This window comes from Aquarana catesbeiana, linkage group LG01 (genome assembly GCF_042186555.1).
Source record: "Aquarana catesbeiana isolate 2022-GZ linkage group LG01, ASM4218655v1, whole genome shotgun sequence".
Classification (NCBI taxonomy): domain Eukaryota; kingdom Metazoa; phylum Chordata; class Amphibia; order Anura; family Ranidae; genus Aquarana; species Aquarana catesbeiana.
Genome location: NC_133324.1, coordinates 338,187,699 through 338,209,001, shown reverse-complemented (window position 1 = coordinate 338,209,001; position 21,303 = coordinate 338,187,699). Strand labels below are relative to the sequence as shown.

Below are 21,303 nucleotides of genomic sequence, written 5' to 3'. Positions count from 1 at the left end.
TGAGTGGAGACATGTCCGCTGACATCCGACCCGGTCCAATCCGCAAAAAGCAGATGGATAGCCCTACGTCCGAATCCGTCGCTGGCGGATTGGATCGGGTGAGACTTGATGAAAACGGACATGCTGTCCGTTTTTGTCGATCTCTCCATAGGCAGCAGTGGCGCCTCACAAGCCCCTCCCCGCTCAGTGAGCAGAGAGGGACCTGTCATCCGCCGGCTCAGTGGAGATCAACGGAGAGATCTCTCACTGAGCCGGCGGACTCCGTGGAAGCGGAGTTCGCCTCATGTGAATGAGGCCTTAGGGTTGCCACCTCATCCCTTTAAACCCGAACACATGAACTACACAGGTTCTGTGGCTGATTAAGGTGATAATTAAACTCACTTGGTGCCTTATCTGCATTAAATTGGCTATAGAACCTGTGTAATTCATATGTGTTCGGGTTTAAGGCCCGATTCACACTGGTGCGATGCGAGAACACTGCGAATCCACTGCGTGTTCCCACATCGCACCGACTCACATGTCAGTTCACACTGCCATATGCGAATCGCTGGGGAGTGTCAATACATTGTTAACGACACCCCCAGTTCAGCTTCCGTATCGCACTGCGAACTGACAGTCCGGACATGAATCGGATCGCATATGTGTGAACACACATGCGATCCGATTCTGGTCCGAATAGAAAAAAGGGTCCTGTGCGTGTTTGCACCGAATGCGGTGCGATATCAGCCATACTATCTCTATGGCTGATATCGCACAGACATCGCATGTAATGTGAACGGCAGTGCGCTGCGAATTATATGCAATGCCTGTGCGATGTTTGGCATCGCACAAGTGTGAACCGGGCCTAAAGAGATGAGGTGACAACCCTACCAGGCCTGGTGCTGTTCTCCCTGTAGCTCTGGTCTGTTTAAGGACCCTAAGCATCGTCATGTGTAATGCAGGGCTATTACCTCTGTACATGGTGGGGCGAGTGTGCAGTTTAGAGAGGAGGCTGTAGGGGATTGCTGGAGCAGGGAGTCAGGTAATTATTTTTTTTTTGTCTGTACGGAGTTGGGCTTTAATTCTCAATATTAAAATGTTAATAATGCTTTATTAGTATTGTAAATCTAAGAATATGGTCATTGGGGCAACCTGATGTTGCTACCACTCTGTGTTAATAAAGTTTTGAGCTCTGAGTAATTTTGGTCAGCTGTCTGTAATAAAAAATAGGTTGGTGCTCCTGTTCAAAATATGTGGCTGTGTGTCCGCAATCTTTCAATTAAAAAAAAAATAGAAATCAATAATATACTATATAGCTGTAACTGAGGATCACAAACTGCCAACACAAAACACATACAGTACATTGTCAAAGTAAATTCAGAAATAGTAATCTGAGAAGGAATGCAATGCACCTAAGGTCGCACACGAGGTCGCCCTCACACAGCAGCTCGTCGTTCTATAACGCCCTTCAGAATATCCTACGCATGCTCTATGGGTATTTCCACTACTGCATTGCTAGGGCAAAACGAGGTATAATAACATAGGGGCTGAGTTGTCTGTTGTTTTGAACGGTGGCGGCCATGTTTTTAGAGACCAGGTGTACGCTTTATTGCATTCAGGCAATGCACGCTAACATGGCTCATGTTAGGAGACAAATAAGTAGAGGCGCTCTTGCAGCCACAGTAAAGTGGATGGGATGTTAGTGAAGAGAGTGTGAGCGGAGTGTTCGTGTAGTCTTATGAACGCCATGAGGGTTCTTATCGGTGAGGGTCATGTGATCAGTGACAGTCACTTTTTTGCTAACATTGTAGTTGCATAGAACTTTTATTCCAGACGTATTCCTCTCATTGTCACACTGTGTCCTCTACTGGAATGTGCTCAGATTTAAGACCTGTTTAAGCTGTATATTTACTTTTCTCCAAGATTTCAGGGTGGTTAATAGGAAAGCTAAATCCAGATGAAAGCTAAATCCAGCATAGCAGGTTCTTAGGACAGCGACTTGGTGTTTTCTGCTTAAAAGAGTATTCAACCTAAAAACATTTATTACACTGCAGCCTTCCAATTATTATATATGATGGCTGCATTAGTTTTCTATTTTTGTTTTTCTTTTCACCTGGGGATCTGACCAGTAAGGATTCATCCACATGGGGGGGGCATTACTGTGGGGCCCCGTGCCGGTCTGTGTATTCCCAGCACGGGGATGTACAGGTGTTGCATGCATCCCCATGCTGGCATCCCATTTATTTCTATTGGGACACGCGGCTGCAGGAACACAGCTGGCACACCCATATATGCGGCCCCACTAGACTGGGCTTTTTTTCCCATAGAGCCAAGGCATGGGTCTTCCCTAAAGCTCTGGGCCCCGTTCTAACGATCAGGACCCGGACCGTCTCATTCCAGGTCACCTGATCGCTGTGATGGTCTCTGATTGGCTATCACAGTGTTCGGTCACTGTGAAGCCCGCCCCTGTGTTTTCTGTCTCTGAATGGACACGAGAGATACATATATCTTTCTTTGTCCTTGCAGAGAGAGGGGAAAAAAGTGTGTAGAAATTATTATTATTTTTTTTTTTTTTTTTTAAAGAAAGATCTAGGTCAGTGCCAAGGTTAGTGTTTGGGTCAGGGTCAGTATTTATTGGACAGGATTTTTTTTACTTTTAAATTAGTATTGGTGTCGTCGTGTTTTAGGTAGGATAAAAAAAAAAAAATTAAAATGAAAAATGCACACTATTGTTTCCGGGCGGTACAAACAACAACAACTGACATACATATATGTGGTATCACTGCAGCAGAATTTATTTTGGGCCTTTGGTGGTAGGTTATGGTAGTAACAAGAAATATACAGCTAAATTTAAAATAATGATTTTTTTTTTTAATTTTTTTTTTTATTTTTACTATGTTGGGCCAGTTATTCCTTGATAATAAAAATCAGGAGACATCCATTACCTTTTAGCACCAAATGAAAACTCAATTTGTCCTGAAAAAAACAAGGTATAGTCCACCTGGCTGCACAAAGTAGTTGTGAAGATATGTACAGTTTTACTAACACATGGCAAAATTGGGCTTAGGCATTAAGATTAGTTTTACCTTTAGGGCCTCATGCACACGGGACGTTTTTGGACGTTTTTACAGCTGCTGTTTTTGGCTTCAGATGTGTGTTTTTTTTATTTTTATTTATTTTTATTTTTTTTTCTACAGTCAGTAAACTCTTCAGCATGTTAGCCTATGTGTCCATGCACACATAGGCTGTTATCAACTGTTTTTGGCTAGGGTGTTTTTTTGGCTGTAAAAAAACAAAAACAAAAGGAGTGGGTTCTGAGAGGAGTTTTTCAGCTGTAAAAACGCTCTAATGTCTAAAAACGCAGATAAACGCTCAAAAACGTGGCTCGCCATCAGTTTAACCTTTTTGAACCCATTGTAAAAAACACTGAAAAACTCACTGCTAAGCTACTGTCGTTTTTTATAACCTTATTATAACATCCAGTGTGCATGAGGCCTTAGGTGTGAAGGGGTTAAGCAAATGTCCTCTCCCAAAGCAAGCTTTTTTTTTTTTTTTTTTTTTGCTAAACTTTTTCTATTTTATGTTAAAGTAGGTGGGAATGAGCCACCTGATTTGAAGGCCACAGGAAGCCAACACACTGTTTAAAGCTAAACTATAGGACCGAAAACTTTTAATGACATTAATTCCTCATTAGCCATAAGTATAAAGATAGAAATCCACTCCGTGTGTACCAGATCCCTTGCAAACATTAGATATTGCCATATAAAAGTAACACCATCACTGTACTGCACAAAGCTTTGGCAGAGAGCAGAGCTGTGTGAGGGGCATACCCAGTACAGGCTGCTGGGGGGGCGGAGACAAGACCAGTCCACCTCCACAAGGAGAGAGCAGCAGTGACTGGTCTTTATTGGCAAAGTTTCACACTGGATTACTGCACAGATCTGGAAGAAATACACAAAGCCCACCAAGATTCAAGAAAATTCAAATGTTGCTTTAGACAGTATTTGTTATCCTGAAGTTCAGATTGACCTAATTAGGTACTATTTCATATTCCCTTAGGTTGTTCTTCAATGATTAAATAGTTGTTTGTTTCCTGACATTTTTCTGATGAATTCCCTTTGTCCTACATAGGAGGTGGCAGTGGGTTTGTTGGACAGTCACTGTCACAGTTATTAAGGAAGAGAGGTCATAAAGTTACCATTATCTCCCGAAAACCTGGAGAACAGAGGATTACATGGGTGAGAGTTTTTATGACAGAAATCTACAATGTTTTTTATCTTGAAAATCATGCTGTGGGTAGTGTATTGGCTCTTTCTAATTGTGTTAACTGGGTTCATAATCTGCTCCTTTCATGGTTTAGAAAATCATTAATAAGAACAGTATGAAAGTGACCACAGAAGTTGTCAGTGCTCCTTTTATAAAATATGAAGTGAGGCTTTATGTAGGTGTTGACTTGGTTAAATTGATGATAGGCAACTTCTATCCTCATATTGATTAGTGGTTCCAAATAACTGTTCTGCTTTATTATGACGCAATTGAAGGTTTTTATGCACATGATTACGTAGGTATCACATTAATATTACAATTGTAGGTTTATGGTAACAAGGGGCATTACATAGGCAGGCTAATTCTAATCAGGACTCGAAAGAATGTAAACATTTACTGAAAACATTATTAGTGCTGTTGCACAGTGAGGGCAGAGTGCAATACATACAAAATACAATACAATTATATACAGAACTTACAAATTTCCATTACAGTCTCCCCTCTTTTGATCAATATTTTGATCACTAACCATACCTGCTAAAACCTTTAACCTGGAACCTCCACACGCTTAGGTGGAGGTAGTCCTGGCCAAAGAGGCAAAAAACTCCATTGTGGAGAAAATAATAGCTGAGCAACTTTTTCAGTACAAAATGACTTTTCATTGTGAAAAACAAATGATTGATAAGACATATTTACAAAGTACTGGCTGTACACTCCTGTGGCCAGAATGGCCTTCTAGCTGAATTGTGGGCATGCTGACTTATCAGCATATGTAAACACAGACAATTCTACATATAATGGAAGACAAACAAAAGACAAATATGACTTCAACATGGCTAAACTATTTTTCAAATATATATATCTCTTACAGTTAAAGTAATTGAATCAAAAAGTACCCTAGACTGTGATGACAAGAAGGAAACAAATCAAACACAGAGACTTCTTTAATTTAGTCATTTTTGCAGTGTCTGGTGTGGATCCAGGTGACTTTTCCTTCAAGTTTTGCAAAACTGTACATAAAATAGATGCTGTATTGAGTCTCCAAACATTTCCTTATATATAAATGTCTCTTAACAATCCAAAAATCACCTGGCTTTAGTTTTAGATCCTTCCAAACTTTTAGGATCTGGAATTGGGGAGAAAACATATAAATGAGTTTGTAAAAAACCTTAAAAGATCATCAACATTCTCCGTGAGATCCGAATGGAGGACTTCAGCTGCTGAGACAAAATATAAGCAAGTGAGTAACACACTCCCAAACCAAATCCCATAGGGAGAGAGTCCAACATCCCCCTTAGAGGCTTGATAAAATATAAGAAAACATTCAGGCAAAAGTTTTCTAGTTTCTTACTTTACTTTGTCCGCTATATTATAGACAGTAAGGGGTGTAAAAATAAAACCTCAAAACTTCTAGTAAGGACTCTCCTATAAAAATTATTTCCTCTGTTACTCTCTGTACTTTCTGGCACTCTGTACTTACAAACTACTTCTGATAACACTTTTTACTGTGGCCTTTGCCAGTAGCATTTGCCACTGGACATAAAAAAAACATGTCCATACAGACAAAATGCATACTCGTAAGATCCTAACTTGGGCATCTGGATATATCTTTTTTGTAATCTCTGGGAGGGATGTTCAGCTTTTGGTAACACCTTTGGTAACAGGTAAAACAAGAAGTGGTATGTTATAAAAACAACTGTGGAGAACCCTGGCTCTATCCCACGCTCATTTACTAAGGCAGCCATAACTGCTTGTGACTGATGACACGGTCCATGTGTCAAGCTGGAGGGAAAAGAGTGGCTGGCAGACATAAATGATCACCTTTTCCAAAGTCCTGTTTCATAAGAAGTTGCCCCCTGTGGACCACTTGTTCTTCTCGTTCTGGGGTCCTTAAAGTTGAATTATTAATCCCAGCTATACTGGGCCAGAACTAGGGTGGAATCTGTGAGTTGCACAGACCCATCAAGTGTCCGGGGCTGTAAATGCAGCATCCTTAGTCACCTGGTCTGCTTCCATGTGTGAAAGTTAATATGGCTACCTCAGCAAGAAGCTGGAAGGCTGAAAACAGCCAATCAGATTAACTTGGCATGCTTTATTGGTTTACCTGCTGAAGTAAAAACAAACTTCTGGCCCTTCAAATGGAACCAAAAGCTCTATATATCTCAACTATCTATATAAATATACACTCTTTTTGTAGCTCACAGGCTTTGCTAAAACATGGAGCTCTGCTTCTTGAGCTGGGGAAAAAGGATCCAATGACTTTGAATACAGAGTATCCTTCTGGGTGATAAACTGCATATTCAAATCTACAAAAAATGTAATATCTGGGTCTTCAGGGAGTGTGTCCTGCACTGGGCTCACAGCAGCTGATTCCTACACCATCAATTTAACACGTGTCTTTTCCTTTCTTTTGAATAAATGTACGCATTTTTCATTGTTAGATTTGTACATAAACAAACTCATATTTTAAACCTTTCATTAGACAAACATTTAGTTATCTGTATATTTGCTGCACAGAATGTCGGACCATTAAAAATTAATCAAATGTTTGACCAAAACAATATCTAACTTTGTCTAATAGCACCTTTGCATAAAAGCTGCAGCTCTGATATATCTGGATGAACCCTTCATTACTGGGTCCAGCTTGCATAAATATATTACAATGGCTTGTGTTCTATCATGCTGTTTGTGTAAGAACTCCAGTTTCATGTTTCAAAACACAACTTTTTCCTGGCAATATTATAATAAATGATAACAAAACCCTGCGGTCATGGAGAGATGCCCATAAATCAAAAATATTCTTGCTTTTATACCACGGCACTTACAAGAAAAAGGGGCACATCATTTCACAAATCCACACATTCTGCTTTGGATTTAAAAAATAAAAATAAATAAAAACAAAAGGACCACCAATCTGTATGATGGACCAGAAAGCATCAAAAACTATAAAACAACTGGCTGCAGGTGGCATCTATCCTAACAGGGTGTGTGGACTTGATGTGATGGGCTGTTATATTTAAATTTTATTTATTATTACTCTTACATCATGGACCGCACATCAAGTTATCATCAAAAACCTTACAATATCATTTTTGTAGAAAAACTTCTTATGTATCCCATCCATCTTGGCTTTGTTAAATATTATGGCAGCTTTATTCAAAATAACAACCTCATCTTAATCTTTTTTTCTCTCAATTAGGGCTTATTGTATAAATGTAAAATTACAAAATTGTTATCTTAATCTAAAATAATCCCATTTTTACAAATTTCCCCAATAACCTGGATTTCATTTCCAACCAAAGGTTGTCTAAACCAGTTTCAATATATCTATATAATTGTTAAACTCATATTAGAAATGAATACTCATTATTACTTAATTTTACTTAATTTCCCTTTTTTAAATGCACTGTTTCCACTATCAAAGGATATTAAATTTGTGTAATACATGGTTAAATGTAACCTTCATTTTACCATGTCTGGAAAACAGATTCAAAACAATTGTGATCACATTGTTTACCATTAGATTCGTTAACCCGGCACATTTTGTTATAAATGTTTTGTCTAAAAAAAATGGAATTGGCATGGTGTCCTTCCAGCTTATCACTGACCTCTCATCCTAGCCACATTCGTTCATGAGAGCACAAAGGAGGGGGTCACATCTGCGTACATGACACACACAAGCAATAGAACTAAAGGTCCCAGCATTCGCACACACATACACCAATATCTCTCTAAAATCGCTTACATTTTCCCATTTGTACACAACACATGCATATCATTCTCTCACTTTCTTTTAACTCTCATTAATATTTCCCTGCCTTAAATTCTGCATTCCTTATTTAGTTCAGATATCTTTTATATCTAACTTCTATGATCAGACGGGCAGCCACAGTGCTCATCCCATCTACCCTCTCTGACAACATATAAAGTATTCTGTTTTAATTCTCATTTCTCTGTTTCTGATTTTTACTAGTGGTAGTGCCTGACTCCAAATTCATCCCACAACTTAACATGAAAATGTCCCTTTCTGTCTAGTGTTAATGTCACCCTTGATCCATCCTGCTCACATAGATAGCTGTTTCTCTAGCTGTTTACTCTGCATGATTCTTAGTCCCTGTGGACCTTGGTAACCCAGTTACCCATTGTGGATCACTGTCCACTTTAACCATTAATCTAGGGGCTCAGTATAAGCAGAACCGCACCTTCGGTTCATATATAGCGCTCCTCTTGCGCTGGGCATTTTTGAGGGTCTCTTACCCTTCATTCCCTTACTTAATTCAATGCCCATAATGACTGGCCAGTCTTCTCTCTTCTCTACGTGTGCCTATACCCTCTTGCCTCTAAACTACTTTATCTAGCAGATGTACTACATATACCTGTGAACAGCACTATTCTTCCCTTTCTTATCTATACCACTCCGATGGACAATAGACAGGGACAACATAACATATAACCACCAATCAATACAGTTCGATTAAGGGGAGTAAAATAGGTACCCTTTGTCCCGAAAATGCCTTACCGATCAAGGAAGTCTAATAACTCAAATGTAAGCAAAAGGCTTACCTCAGCCGGCTGATTATCAGAAATTCCCGGATCGTCTCAAGCTCCTCGTTTCGGATACTCAGGGTCACCTGGAATCCCCTCCTAAGGCAAAGCTCGCCATGCTGACTTGGTTAAATTGATGATAGGCAACTCCTATCCTCATATTGATTAGTGGTTCCAAATAACTGTTCTGCTTTATTATGACGCAATTGAAGGTTTTTATGCACATGATTACGTAGGTATCACATTAATATTACAATTGTACATTTATGGTAACAAGGGGCATTACATAGGCAGGCTAATTCTAATCAGGACTCGAAAGAATGTAAACATTTACTGAAAACATTATTAGTGCTGTGTGCAGAGTGAGGGCAGTGTGCAATACATACAAAATACAATACAATTATATACAGAACTTACAAATTTCCATTACAGTGTGCATACTAATAATGCTTTATGGCTGTGAAAGGACACTGTCAGGACTTTGTACCCTGATGGAGGTCTTTCACTACCTTCAAACATTCTTGGAAAGCTGCTCTAATTAACATAAATTATAGCTTCCACCTTGAAGACTGCCATGATTTATTCTCAGTTCTGATGCCTTCAAATTGATGCTGCAGCTCCCACCTGTACACTGTCCATCACTTTACAGGTTGTGGGAAATCTTATTCTTATCATTGTCATATGTGTCTTCACCCCCATAGCATCCAATTACCTTCTCACTTTTGATGATGTGAAAATGTGGCAACACTGATAGTTTGTCAGTTCAGAACTGCTTTTAAAATATTCATTGCCCAACTGTTATAATCATCCAAAGGCTTCGGTCTCTTACCTAAAATACATTTTTTCTTATCGTCTTCCAGGACAGACTCTGAGATATAGGGCTCCTCCCTCCGGGACAGGAAACGCATTCACCCAAATGGTTAAAAGGCTGTCCTCCAGGCCTTCCCCTTCAGTTTTTGTGTTTCTTGCCGGACGGGAAGCAAGCATGTGAGGAACCTGGGGAGCTCTATGTCCCAGAACTGTCCTGGATGAGCCTCTGGCATACCTTCTCCTCTGCCCAAGCGCCCCTCTGTCTAGCAGGCAAGGGAGGGCTGCTAGCCCACTGCTGCCTTAAAACTCGGGAAGAGTTGGACTCCTGAAGATTACGGCAGGACCCTGCCTCCATTTCGCCTCACACACCTACCCTCGTCCTCCCACAGTGAGCGATCGGCGTCCATCGCCGGGGCATGTTACCCGGCTCTTCCGGGTGTAGGAGAGGACATGCATGCATCGGAGGAGGGGCTTCTGCACTCCAACGAGCAGAAGTGACGTGGCTTCCGGTGGAGCCGCATCATCGGGGTGCCGTGAGACATGGTTCCGGTCTCCAGGCATGGCGTGTGGCTTTTTGGGTGTCCGGAGCCAGTGTAGATCCAGCAGAGGCTGTGACACACACCGAGGAGCCATGGAGGGCACTGCAGCTTCCCAGGTGGTTGACTCCGGTTCTTCTGGCAACATGAGGCAAAAAGGAAGTTCTGGACAGCCGCACTCCGGAATATAGCCTTTATTAGTAAAAGGTCCAACAGATACAAGCCATAGCAAAAAATGGGACAAACAAGCTCATGTTGCTATATGCTTATGCTTAACTGGCACCTGGTGTTCCAGTTCCAAGGAGAGTTCTATATCCACATTTCCACCTGGAGCGGTGATCCCTTTCCCTTCCCTCCGGTTCTTCTGGCACCAGCACCTCTCAGGTAAGCGTGGTGAGGGCAGACCATGGCTTACTCTGGGAGGGGGTAGGGTCCTTGTGACCAAAGTCCTTCCCTGGGTGGGGAACCACAGGTGAAGGGCTGGGCACTTTTCTCCTTCCCTCTGATTTAAGCACAGTGGTGGTGAGGGTCGGGGCAGGCTCTCATGGGTGTTTGTCTTTCTTTTTTGCTTTCAGGTTAAAGCACAGGACAAGACCCAGATTCAGCCTCCTAAGAGAAAATGTGCCGTATTTGGGTCAAAGCTAGGCTCCAATTGGGAGAAACCACTTTACCCCGAATGTGTCGGCAGTTTAACTAGGGATGATTCTATGGCAGAGTGTCATAAAATCCTTACGTCTGTGAAAGACGAGATTGCATCCACATTCAAGTTATTTAAAAGAATAATGGATAAGATGCAGGGTCCCTCTGTGCTCCTATCTAGAGCAGCAAGTATGCCTATTCTATCTGAGCCTAGTCAGGAGGATATGGAAGATAGAAAGAGGGAACCCAGATCGCTTGCCTCTTAAGCGGACTCAGGGTCTGATTCTGAGAGTGAGGAAGATTTCTCCAGAGGGTCCAGGTACAGATTGACGCTGGACGATGTGGGGGACTTACTAAAGACGATTTATGTCACCTTGGAGATCAGAGAGAAGTTGGTACCGCTTTCTAAGCATGACCTTATGTATCAGGGGGTCACTGCACAGAAATCCAGAGTTTTTCCCGTACACAAATCTCTAGTAGAAGCGATCTTGCTGGAGTGGGAGCACCCTGAAAGAAGACTGTTCTTTTCAGGCAGTCTTAAACGTAGATTTCCCTTCGAAAAGGACACAGCCCATCCTAGGAACAAGGTCCTTGAGTTGGATGCGCCGCTGGCGAAGGTTTCCAAAAATACTGATTTGGCCTTCGACGACCTGGGATCCCTTAAGGACACCATGGACAAAAGGGGTGACGTACTGCTAGGCTTGGGATGCCTCTCCTGTTGGGCTTAAACCAGCCCTTGCAGCTATCTGTGTTGCCAGAAATTTAGGATGCTGGTTAACCGAGTTGCAGCCCCACATTTCTGCAGGCACATCCCGACAACAACTGCTAAAATCTTTTCCGTTATTATTTAAAGCAGTTGGGTTCTTAGCTGACGCTTCTGCGGAATCTGTAAAGCTAGCAGCCAGGTCAGCAGCTTTGGTAAATGCCGCAAGAAGGGCCGTGTGGTTAAAAGCTTGGTCAGGAGATGCAGCATCAAAGCTCAAGCTTTGTGGATTGCCTTTCTCAGGCGATCACCTCTTCAGACCTGGGCTTCAGGAGGCCTTGGAGCGTACCCAGGACAAGAAGAAAGCGTTCCTAGAGAAAAAGAAAAAAACCTGAGGGTAGATGTCTTTTTCGAGGTTTCAGGCAGCAGACCCAACAGGAGAGAGAGAGTCATCCTAAACACTGGACAGGTCACAAGGGACGTGGTAGAGGAGGAATATTATTAAATCCTCCTCAGACCACCCCAAAGCTCCAGTGACTCCTGTGTTCCAGTGGGAGGAAGGTTGGGGACTTCATCCCACAATGGACCGATGCAACTTCAAGCCCGTTTTATATTAAAGATAATAGAGAACGGCTACAAGTTGGAGTTCAATGCCATTCCCCCCGCCCACCTTTTTAGTCACCACGTTACCCAGAGACCGGGAGAAAGCAGGAGCTCTGAGTTTGCTGTTGGGGGAGCTGTTGGATCAACAGGTCATCAGCCAGGTACCACATGTGGAACACGGCCAGGGGGTATACTCCCATGTGTTCATAGTCCGAAAGCCATCAGGCAAGTTCAGGTTGATTCTCAATCTCCGCCCCCTGAACAAGTTTATCAGATACAAGCATTTCAGAATGGAGTCTATCTTCACGGTAACGAATCTCCTGTTTCCCGATTGTTATATGGCGACAATCGACCTCAGGGACGCATATTTGCATGTGCAGATACATCGGGATTTCCAGAAATTCCTAAGACTAGCAGTCAGGGTGAATTCGGAAGTTCTCCACTTCCAATTCAGAGAAAGAGAAATGCCCCAAAAGGGATAGTATGGGCAGGGAGCCAGCAGAGGATCAATGGATATTAGATACAAAAGGAGTATAAAAAAAATATAAATTTTATTCAATGTACAAAGATAACGATAACATCTAAAAACATTGATGAAAATAGGGACAGGGGTATAGGAATACAGCTGCTAGATGCTGCAGCAAACAAAGGTTCTAAAAACCAGGGATCAGAAACAAATTGTAGCTGCAACAGAAAACCCTACAGGTTTCGGAAAACACGAAAAGATTTTTCTTTTCATGATACTGTACTTCCTTCTTCAGGGGTTCAGACAAAGCGTGCTGTTGTATTTCTATCAAAAAAGGGGACATATATACATATATAAATAATCAACCAGTGAATAAACATTAGATCTATATAAGATTTATTTTTTTAGAAAGGCAGACATACACCAAGGTATGTACTATAAAGGTTGGTACTCACAGCAATTTATGTAGGTAGATGGATTCCCACGTCCAGAGGTCCACTAAGTTAGAATACAACTCTAGGGTAATCCCAACGAGTTTGATCTGGCTAACCTCTTCAATATAAAGTGAGTTTGGATATGAGACAGGTCTCTGCTTGGAGTCAGGGGTGAACTGTACCCCCAAGGTGGAGCGGCAGGTCAGAGCTCACAGGAACCTCCAAAAAGGCATGGAGGGTGCGAATCTGACAGGCAGAGAGGGAGATAAAAAAGTATACATATATACATAGGCCACTGCTGGAATATGGATGGAAGGATAAAGAAGGCAAAAAAGACAGTCTCTTTGGGGAAAAGTGTATATGAGTAACGCGGAGTGAATCTAAAAATACATATAAAACACATGGAGAAAAAAGCCCCATATAAATAAAACAGAGGAAAAAATAGAGTATTTGTTTCTAACCTTCTTTGTAGACAGTCCTCTCAGGACCATGCAAGAGTGATGCTCATCCCGGCTGTGCAGCAGTAACCTATGTTAAATAGCCAGATGATGGGAGTGGTAAGGAGGAAGAAACCAATCCAAGCAGATCAAGTGTTCCAAACGTTAATGAACAAAAGGAGTTCAGCCTAATGATTCATCCAGGGGACATCCAGACACCTATGTGTGGCAGGCCCTCCATTGGTGGCTCCCCAGCCAACCCGGCGTTGACTGACGCGATGACGTCAAACATCGACGTAGGCTGCCGACACGAGAGGGGGGGGGGGAGAAACAGCACCCACCCAAGCTAGCACTAGAGACAGTCCAAAATTCACAAAGAGGGCATGATGAGTAAAAAATAATTCTGAAAAAAAAATGTAAAAAAGGAAATTAGTGTATATAATTGAAATTTCCATCAAACTTGGACTGACAGGACGTGGGATCATCATCTATACATATTGGTATTGTTTTGAAGAATCAAAAAGAGGAACAAGCATAATTTCAAAGAACAGGGAGCACCATACATGAAGAACATAATGATAGTATTCATATAGAACATATTAAACATTTAAAAAACAGACAAAATGAGCCAATATTCTTAAGATGACTAGACAAGTTTTTTGGTGAAAGGGAAAGGAAGGGGGAAAAAAAGGGAAAGGGGAAAGGGAAGAAGAGATTGTAGTGAGCCAAACAACTGGTTGATTATTTATATATGTATATACTGTATGTCCTCTTTTTAATAGAAATACAACACCACGCTTTGTCTGGATCCCTGAAGAAGGAAGTACAGTATCATGAAAAGAAACAAATCTTTTCGTGTTTTCCGAAATGTAGGGTTTTCTGTTGCAGCTACAATTTGTTTCTGACCCCTGGTTTTTAGAACCGTTGTTTGCTGCAGCATGAACCAGCTGTATTTCTATACCCCTGTCCCTATTTTCATCAATGTTTTTAGATGTTGTTATCGTTATCTTTGTACATTGAATACAATTTATATTTTTTTATACTGCCTTTGTAGCTATTATCCATTGATCCTCTGTTGGATCCCTGTCCATACTATCCCTTTTGGGGCATTTCTCTTTCTCCTCATTTTTTATTTTGGGATGTGGCAGAGACCCTCCAGGATTAGCCTTATAAATAGTTCCTCTCTCACAATTGTTCTATTCCACTTCCAATTCAGGGCATTACCGTTTTGGACTGGCATCCTCTCCGAGGATTTTCACGAAGGTCCTGGCAGAGGCCCTAGCTCCGCTGCACGTCAGGGCCATTACAGTGATCCCCTGGACGATCTTCTGTCTCCCAGTCTTATCGGCAGCTAGAAGAGAACTTACAGGAGGCACAACTTTTCCTGCGTTCTCTTGGTTGGTTGATCAATCGGGACAAGTCCCTGCTGATCACAACCCAGGAAGTACAGTACCTGGGATACAGGATTTCTTCAATAGAGAGGAAAGTCTTTCTCCTATCGGTAACACGGCTTCAGACCAATCAGGAAGTCCATGTCAGAGATGTCATGAGAGTGATAGGGTTAATGACATCCTGTTTTCCTGCAGTCCCTTGGGCAAGGTTTCACCAGCGCCCATTACAGGCTCTCTTTCTGCACTGCTGGGATGGCAGCCAGCATGATTTGGGTCAGCCTATGCCTATATCGACCAGAGTCAAAAGGACACTATGGTGATGGCGAGTCAATCACAATCTGGACAGGGGTCTGTTGTGGTTCAGACCAACAGCTCTGGTGGTGACAACAAATGCCAGCTCTTTCGGCTGGGGTGCCCACCTGGAAAAGGATCTGGCTCAAGGATCTTGGTCCCAGGTGGAAGTCAGGCGGACCTCGAATCAGAGGGAGCTACTGGCAGTGCAGAGGGCACTAGAGGCCTTCCAGCAAAGAATAAGGGGATGGCACCTTCAAGTAAGGTCAGACAATGCGGCCGTAGTCGCATACATAAACAAGAAGGGGACCAGGAGCCCTGCACTACAGATGATAGCAGGCGAAATTTTCGCTTGGGCCGAATCAAACCTGGCTTCTCTGACAGCAGTACATTTAAAGGGGACGCAGAACTCTCTGGCGGACTTTCTCAGCTGTCAGTGAGTAAAATAGGACGAATGGTCGCTCAACCAGGAAGTGTTCGAGCAGGTTGTGAAGACCTGGGGCAGACCAGAGGTGGATCTGTTCGCCTCAGAAAGCAATAAGAAAGTTGCTCAGTTTTTCTCCCTGCACCTGCTGGATCGAGCCAGGGAAATGGATGCTTTCGCCAATGTATGGCACTTCAACCTTTGCTATGCCTTCCCCCCCCGTAAGGCTTGTTGCGGCGGTCCTCCAGAAATTTCTGACCCAGGAAACGGATTATATTTTGATAGCCCCGTTTTGGCCAAGGAGGGCCTGGTTTGCAGTCCTAAAGAAGTTGGCCATATATCTTCTGATTCCTCTTCCGATGAGGGAGGATATTGTTACACAGGGTCCTATCCGGCATCCTTGGGTAGAGACCCTCAGACTTACAGCGTGGTATCTGAGGAACAGCTGTTAAGGGCTCAATGGTTTTCAGAAAGAGTCATCAAGACCCTCTTAGAATGCCGTAAACCAGTAACTAGGGCTATCTACACAAAGGTCTGGAAGAGGTTCAATTCCCGGTTAGCGGAGCAGGGACAGGTAGAACCAGGAATTCCAGCAGTGTTGGACTTTTTCCAGGCAGGAGTGGAATTGGGTCTTTCTATTAGCACCCTGCAGGTACAGGCTACCGCCTTGAGCGTTTTCCTTCAGGTCTCCCTGCAGCAGGATCATTTTGTAAAGAATTTCTTTAAGGCTCTCTCCAGGTCCAGGCCAGCGAAGGTCAGAGCCTGTCTCCTGGGATCTATCCTTGGTCCTCTGCGCACTTATAAAGTGTCCCTTCGAACCTCTGGAAAAATCTCATATTAAGTGGGTGGTTCTAAAGACAGCTTTTTTTTTTTTTTTTTTTTTTATTGCAATCTCCTCAGCCAGAGTGAGTGAGTTACAGGCACTCTTGATTAGAGAGCCATTTTTGTTGATTTTGGAGGATAGGGTTGTGCTTAAAACAGATCCTAGTTTCCTCCCCAAAGTTTCTTCTACTTTTCATAGAACTCAGGGCATTATCCTGCCAACATTTTACTCCTCCTCAGAGGTCGATGAGGAAGGAGAATTCAGCTTAGTAGACGTCAGGCGTAGCCTTTTAGTTTATTTAGATATCAGCAAAGACTTCAGGAAATTAGAATCTTTGTTTGTGAATTTTGCAGGATCATGCAAAGGATTTAAAGCGTCAAAATCCACCATCGCCAGATGAATAAGGTTGACAGTTTTAGAGGCATACATTGGCAGGGAGGAAAGCACCTCCTAGTTAAGGCACATTCAACTAGGGCGGTTTCAACTTCGTGGGCAGAGAAAGCCGGTGCCACTCCGGAGGAGATCTGCAGAGCAGCGACGTGGTCCAGCTACTCCGCGTTCGCAAAGCATTACCGCTTGGACCTGGTTGCTGACAAACGGGCATTTGGGCGAAAGGTCCTCCAGCAGGTCCCGCCCTAACAGAGTAAGTTTCTTGCTTATCCTCTCAGAGGCTGTCCTGGAAGACGATAAGAGAAAACAGGAGTTAGACTTACCGGTAACCCTTTCTTTTTTTTTAGGAGTCTTCCAGGACAGCCTGGTTTCCCACCCAGATTATGTCTGGTGCAAAAGGGGATATACTAATGTTATGCCAGTGTGTCATGTCTTTCAGAGCCTTCCGACGGTTCTTGTGGAAACTAAAGGAGAAGGCCTGGAGGACCGCCTTTTAACCATTTGGATGAATGTTTTTTTTTTCTGTCCCGGAGGGGGGAGTCCTATATCTCAGAGGCTGTCCCGGAAGACTCCTAGAAAAAGCGTTACTGGTTAGGCCCCTTTCACACGTGCGGACCGTGTCCGTATTTCATCTATACGTTTTCGGATGAAATACGGACATACATGCATCCCTATGGGATAGCGGGTGTCAGCAGATGAACATCCGCTAACACACGATATCATCTGGCCCCGCTATTGTCCGATTCTGCAGACGGAAGAAAATCCTAATTTTTCTATCCATCTGCAGAGCGGATCGGATGAACACGGACAGGCGGTCCGTGTTCATCTGATACCCCATAGGGGAGAGCGGAGATCTGACAGGGCGGTCCCTGCACAGTGTGCAGGGATCGCCCTGTCATCCGCCGGCTCAGCGGGGATCAACAGAGCGATCCCCGCTGAGCAAGCGGATGTTCACGGGTCGGATCAACACGGATCCACAAGTGTGAAAGGGGTCTAAGTCCAACTCCAGTTTTCAGTATGCAGGTATAAAAGATCAGAAGCTGTGGCTTTTTTGGAGATATGGTTAATCTACCTTAGTGGCTTGGTAAGCTTGGAATCCAGAAGCAGCCATGCAATTGCCATTTTCCAAAGAAGCTTACGATGACATCCTCTATTTTTCTGTCAGTACGGGTATCCTTAAAAACCAGTAAAAAAATTAAAGTTGACCCTAAATCTGTATAGCTTTTCTTAAACAGAGGGTACAGCCTTGTACTGTTGGCTTATAAGATGAGTTCTCCAAGAACTGCGTGTTGCTAGGGGACTTGTATGGAAGATAAAGCCGTCATGGGAAAAAAATACTTTATGGTGAAGTCAAAGTAATGTATGTACATACTAAGGAAATACAAAATAATCCTTTTTTATTATAAACAGCATTTTCATAGCATCGTCTTTTAGCGTCTGTGCACAAATAGGCACTTACAGGGGTGTTTAGAGGCAGAAAAAAAAATCACTTGTGCGTTTAAAGAGAGGCGGTTTGGCTGAAAAAAAAAGTCAAATCGCATGTAAATGCACCTGAACACACCTAAGCGCTAGACACTTTTTTTTTTTTTTTTTTTTTCCATTTCAATGGCCAGAATAAAATGATATTCTGCCAGTAATAAATGAACGCCCAAGCGTTTGACACACCTAGAAGCTAAAAAAAATGGCTTAGAAACGCTTTTGAAGCAGTTTTGCTCCTACAAGGAGAATAGTGTTCACAAAAACCCCAGTGTGCGCAAGGCCTTAATGAGTTGTTACAAATGTGTGCTTTTCTAGTCAGGATAATGAAAATATATAAAGGAAATATTTAAAGACTGAAAACCATCAAAAAATTTGGTGAATAGATATCTTGTTTCTGGTCACACCTCACAGTATTGGTAACGCCTAGAAACACCAATGCTGTAGACTGTAGCCCTGCTGACCATTAAGACACTGGTCCCATCCCATCATATACTTGAACCAGGAGAGACCTCTGTCAATGGTAATTAAAGGGAGCTTAGATACTAGAGAATGTAACGCACGATTCCAAGGTATGGGTAAATACATGTATTTTTAAATACAGCAAGTGTACTTCAACTCTTCAATTTTTTATTTTAGCTTTCTGTGTATATTTCTTGCACAGAGGAATGCTTGGAGAGAAATGGTCAGTACTCTTGAGCTAAAAGGGGCTCTATTACATTGCACAATGCAAAATCCTGATATTGGGAGAGCATTGTATCCCTGGAGAGCATTGTAGAGCCTGGTCATAGTTGCATGCCTTCAGGAGGCTGGTCCTTGACCAAACAGCTCTGCTTAAAGGGGTTGTTAAGGCACTGCACACATCCACTGCCAGCCCCTCTGTTAGGATTACATGTTGTGTGTATATACTATATGCCATTTTCTAAAATTGTTCCTATAAATACCGTTTTTCTTATCCCTGATAAGCAGTCATGTGACCGCCCGGGGACTGTCTTTCTCCGCTGTATGTATTACAGAGGGAGGTGCCGAGATCTCCCTCTGACGTCTGCCAAGCGGTCACATGACTTCCCTCTCTAATACAAATATCGGAGGAAGACAGCGCCAGGTGGTCATGTGATCGGGGATAAGAAAGACATTATTTTTTTTTTTTTTTTTTTTTTTATAAGAAGAATATAGTATATACAACATGTAATCCTAGTAGAGGGGCTGGCAGTGATTGGGAGCAGTAATGTTTGAGCTGCTCGGAACTGTGATAGAAGGGGAGGGGCGGACATGGCTCACACACAGAGCTGACAGGCAGGGAGGGGAGGAGGACACAGGAGCAGAGAGGATAGCAGGCTGCTGATGACGGAGGCACGTAAACTGACCACGGTGTCAGGGCTCAGCAGCTCAGTTACATAGGGGAGGGCAGAAACTAGCAGGATCAATCAGGTGTTACAGGGGGCCAAATGACACAGCCCAAGCACTGTGTGCTGTATAACATGCTTTAAAGGAACAGAATCAATATTATTATTATTTTTTGTTTTGGGTTAACAAATGCTTTAACTGTTTTTGAAGAGTGTGGTAAGGTACATGGGCATACTGCAAAGTGATAGAAGCGATTATTGTCTGCTTTCTGATTCTTACTTGTGTGTAATGTTGTGGTTTGACAGGTAGATGTCACCAAAAAGGGACTACCACCATGTGATGCAGTTGTTAACCTTGCCGGAGAGAATGTTCTGAATCCCCTAAGAAGGTGAGAGATGTGCGATCAATATGCATGTCATTTTCTTACTGTTGTAAAATGGTTATATCATGCCAACATGATGATGATGATAATCCTGGGGGTTTTTGTATTTTCTTTTTTCTTTTAATACCAACATCTAAACAGTTTGAACCTTGATGCCACGTACAGACGAGCGGACTTCTCGTCGGACTGAATTCCGAAGGACTTTTCAACAAAGTCCCGACGAAACGGACTTGCCTGCACACGATCCCACCAAAGTCTGATCGTTTCGAACGTAATGACGTACAACTGGACTAGAAAAGGAAGTTCAATAGCTGCCCTTGCGTCGTTTTCGGTCCATCGGACTAGCATACAGATGAACGTTTATTTTCTATAGGAATCAAGTCCGTCGGAAAGATTTGAAACCTGTTCTATTTCTAAGGTCCGTCAGATTTTTCGACAGAAAAGGTCCGATGAAGCCCACACACGATTTGAATGTCCGACGGATTCGTTCAGTGGGACCTTTTCTGCTGGAAAGTCCGCTCATGTGTACGTGGCATAACCCATCTTTAGCAAAAACTGACACTTTAGCTTTTTCACTTACACATAGTTGTTTCCATCATCTTCAATTAATAAAGCTGTCATTGCCTTCTAGCTGGACTTCACAGTAAGGTATGTATTGTACCTTATGAAGAAGCCATCATAGAACTGAGAATTCTGTTTGTAATATCTAAAGCTGATTACACACTAGCAGATTTTCATACAAAAATTCTCAGTGTATTCTATGGCTTGACGAATGTCATTCAAAAGTACGTCAACATTATGTGATGCAGCTTGACAACAACCACTCCGAGTCTAAATTATATGTTTGGATAGCAGTGACTTTTCACAACAAAAATACAAATTGTGAGTACAGAGCTTAACTCAGCTCTCCTAAGGTGATTTTAAGTGGAACTGTGCTGCTGTCTGATCAGCTCCTTTGATGATCACACTGTCTGTTCCATCTTATACCACCACTCTGGGTTGAACCATAAGTTTTTACCATGTAAGTGTGTTTTGTTCAATAACGTGTTACCTCAGTGATTTTATCAATCCTTACGCCCTGTCATTGTGCTTCCTTGTGTCAGTGACTTTTAAGCTAGTGCATAATAGTTTATACTTTTAGCATAACTTAAAGGGTCAGGCCTTTCAAAAATAAAAAAATTTAATTAATGGAAGAATCTATTCAGCTGGCGATATTTTAACAGTAAGATATCGCTGCTATAGTTTCTAAATTTGACCTTTTTCACCTGAGACTTGTGATGTTTTCACCTTTTCATGTGCCATAGTTTTGTTCCTTGAACAAAAACTATTTAAATAAGTGATGTCAGAACTTCTGATCTGCA

General features: G+C 42.4%; 1 protein-coding gene across 1 annotated transcript in view; it reads left to right on the top strand.

The window, feature by feature from the left end:
• Positions 1-1,581: 1,581 nt before the first annotated feature.
• The window catches only part of SDR39U1 (short chain dehydrogenase/reductase family 39U member 1), a 31,644-nt gene continuing 11,922 nt past the window's right edge, over positions 1,582-21,303 (top strand). The window contains exons 1-3 of the mRNA XM_073631918.1: positions 1,582-1,742; positions 4,111-4,217; positions 19,866-19,948. Coding sequence (XP_073488019.1) covers positions 1,718-1,742; positions 4,111-4,217; positions 19,866-19,948 — 215 coding nt within the window. The 5' untranslated portion in view covers positions 1,582-1,717. The remainder of the gene's footprint in view (positions 1,743-4,110; positions 4,218-19,865; positions 19,949-21,303) is intronic.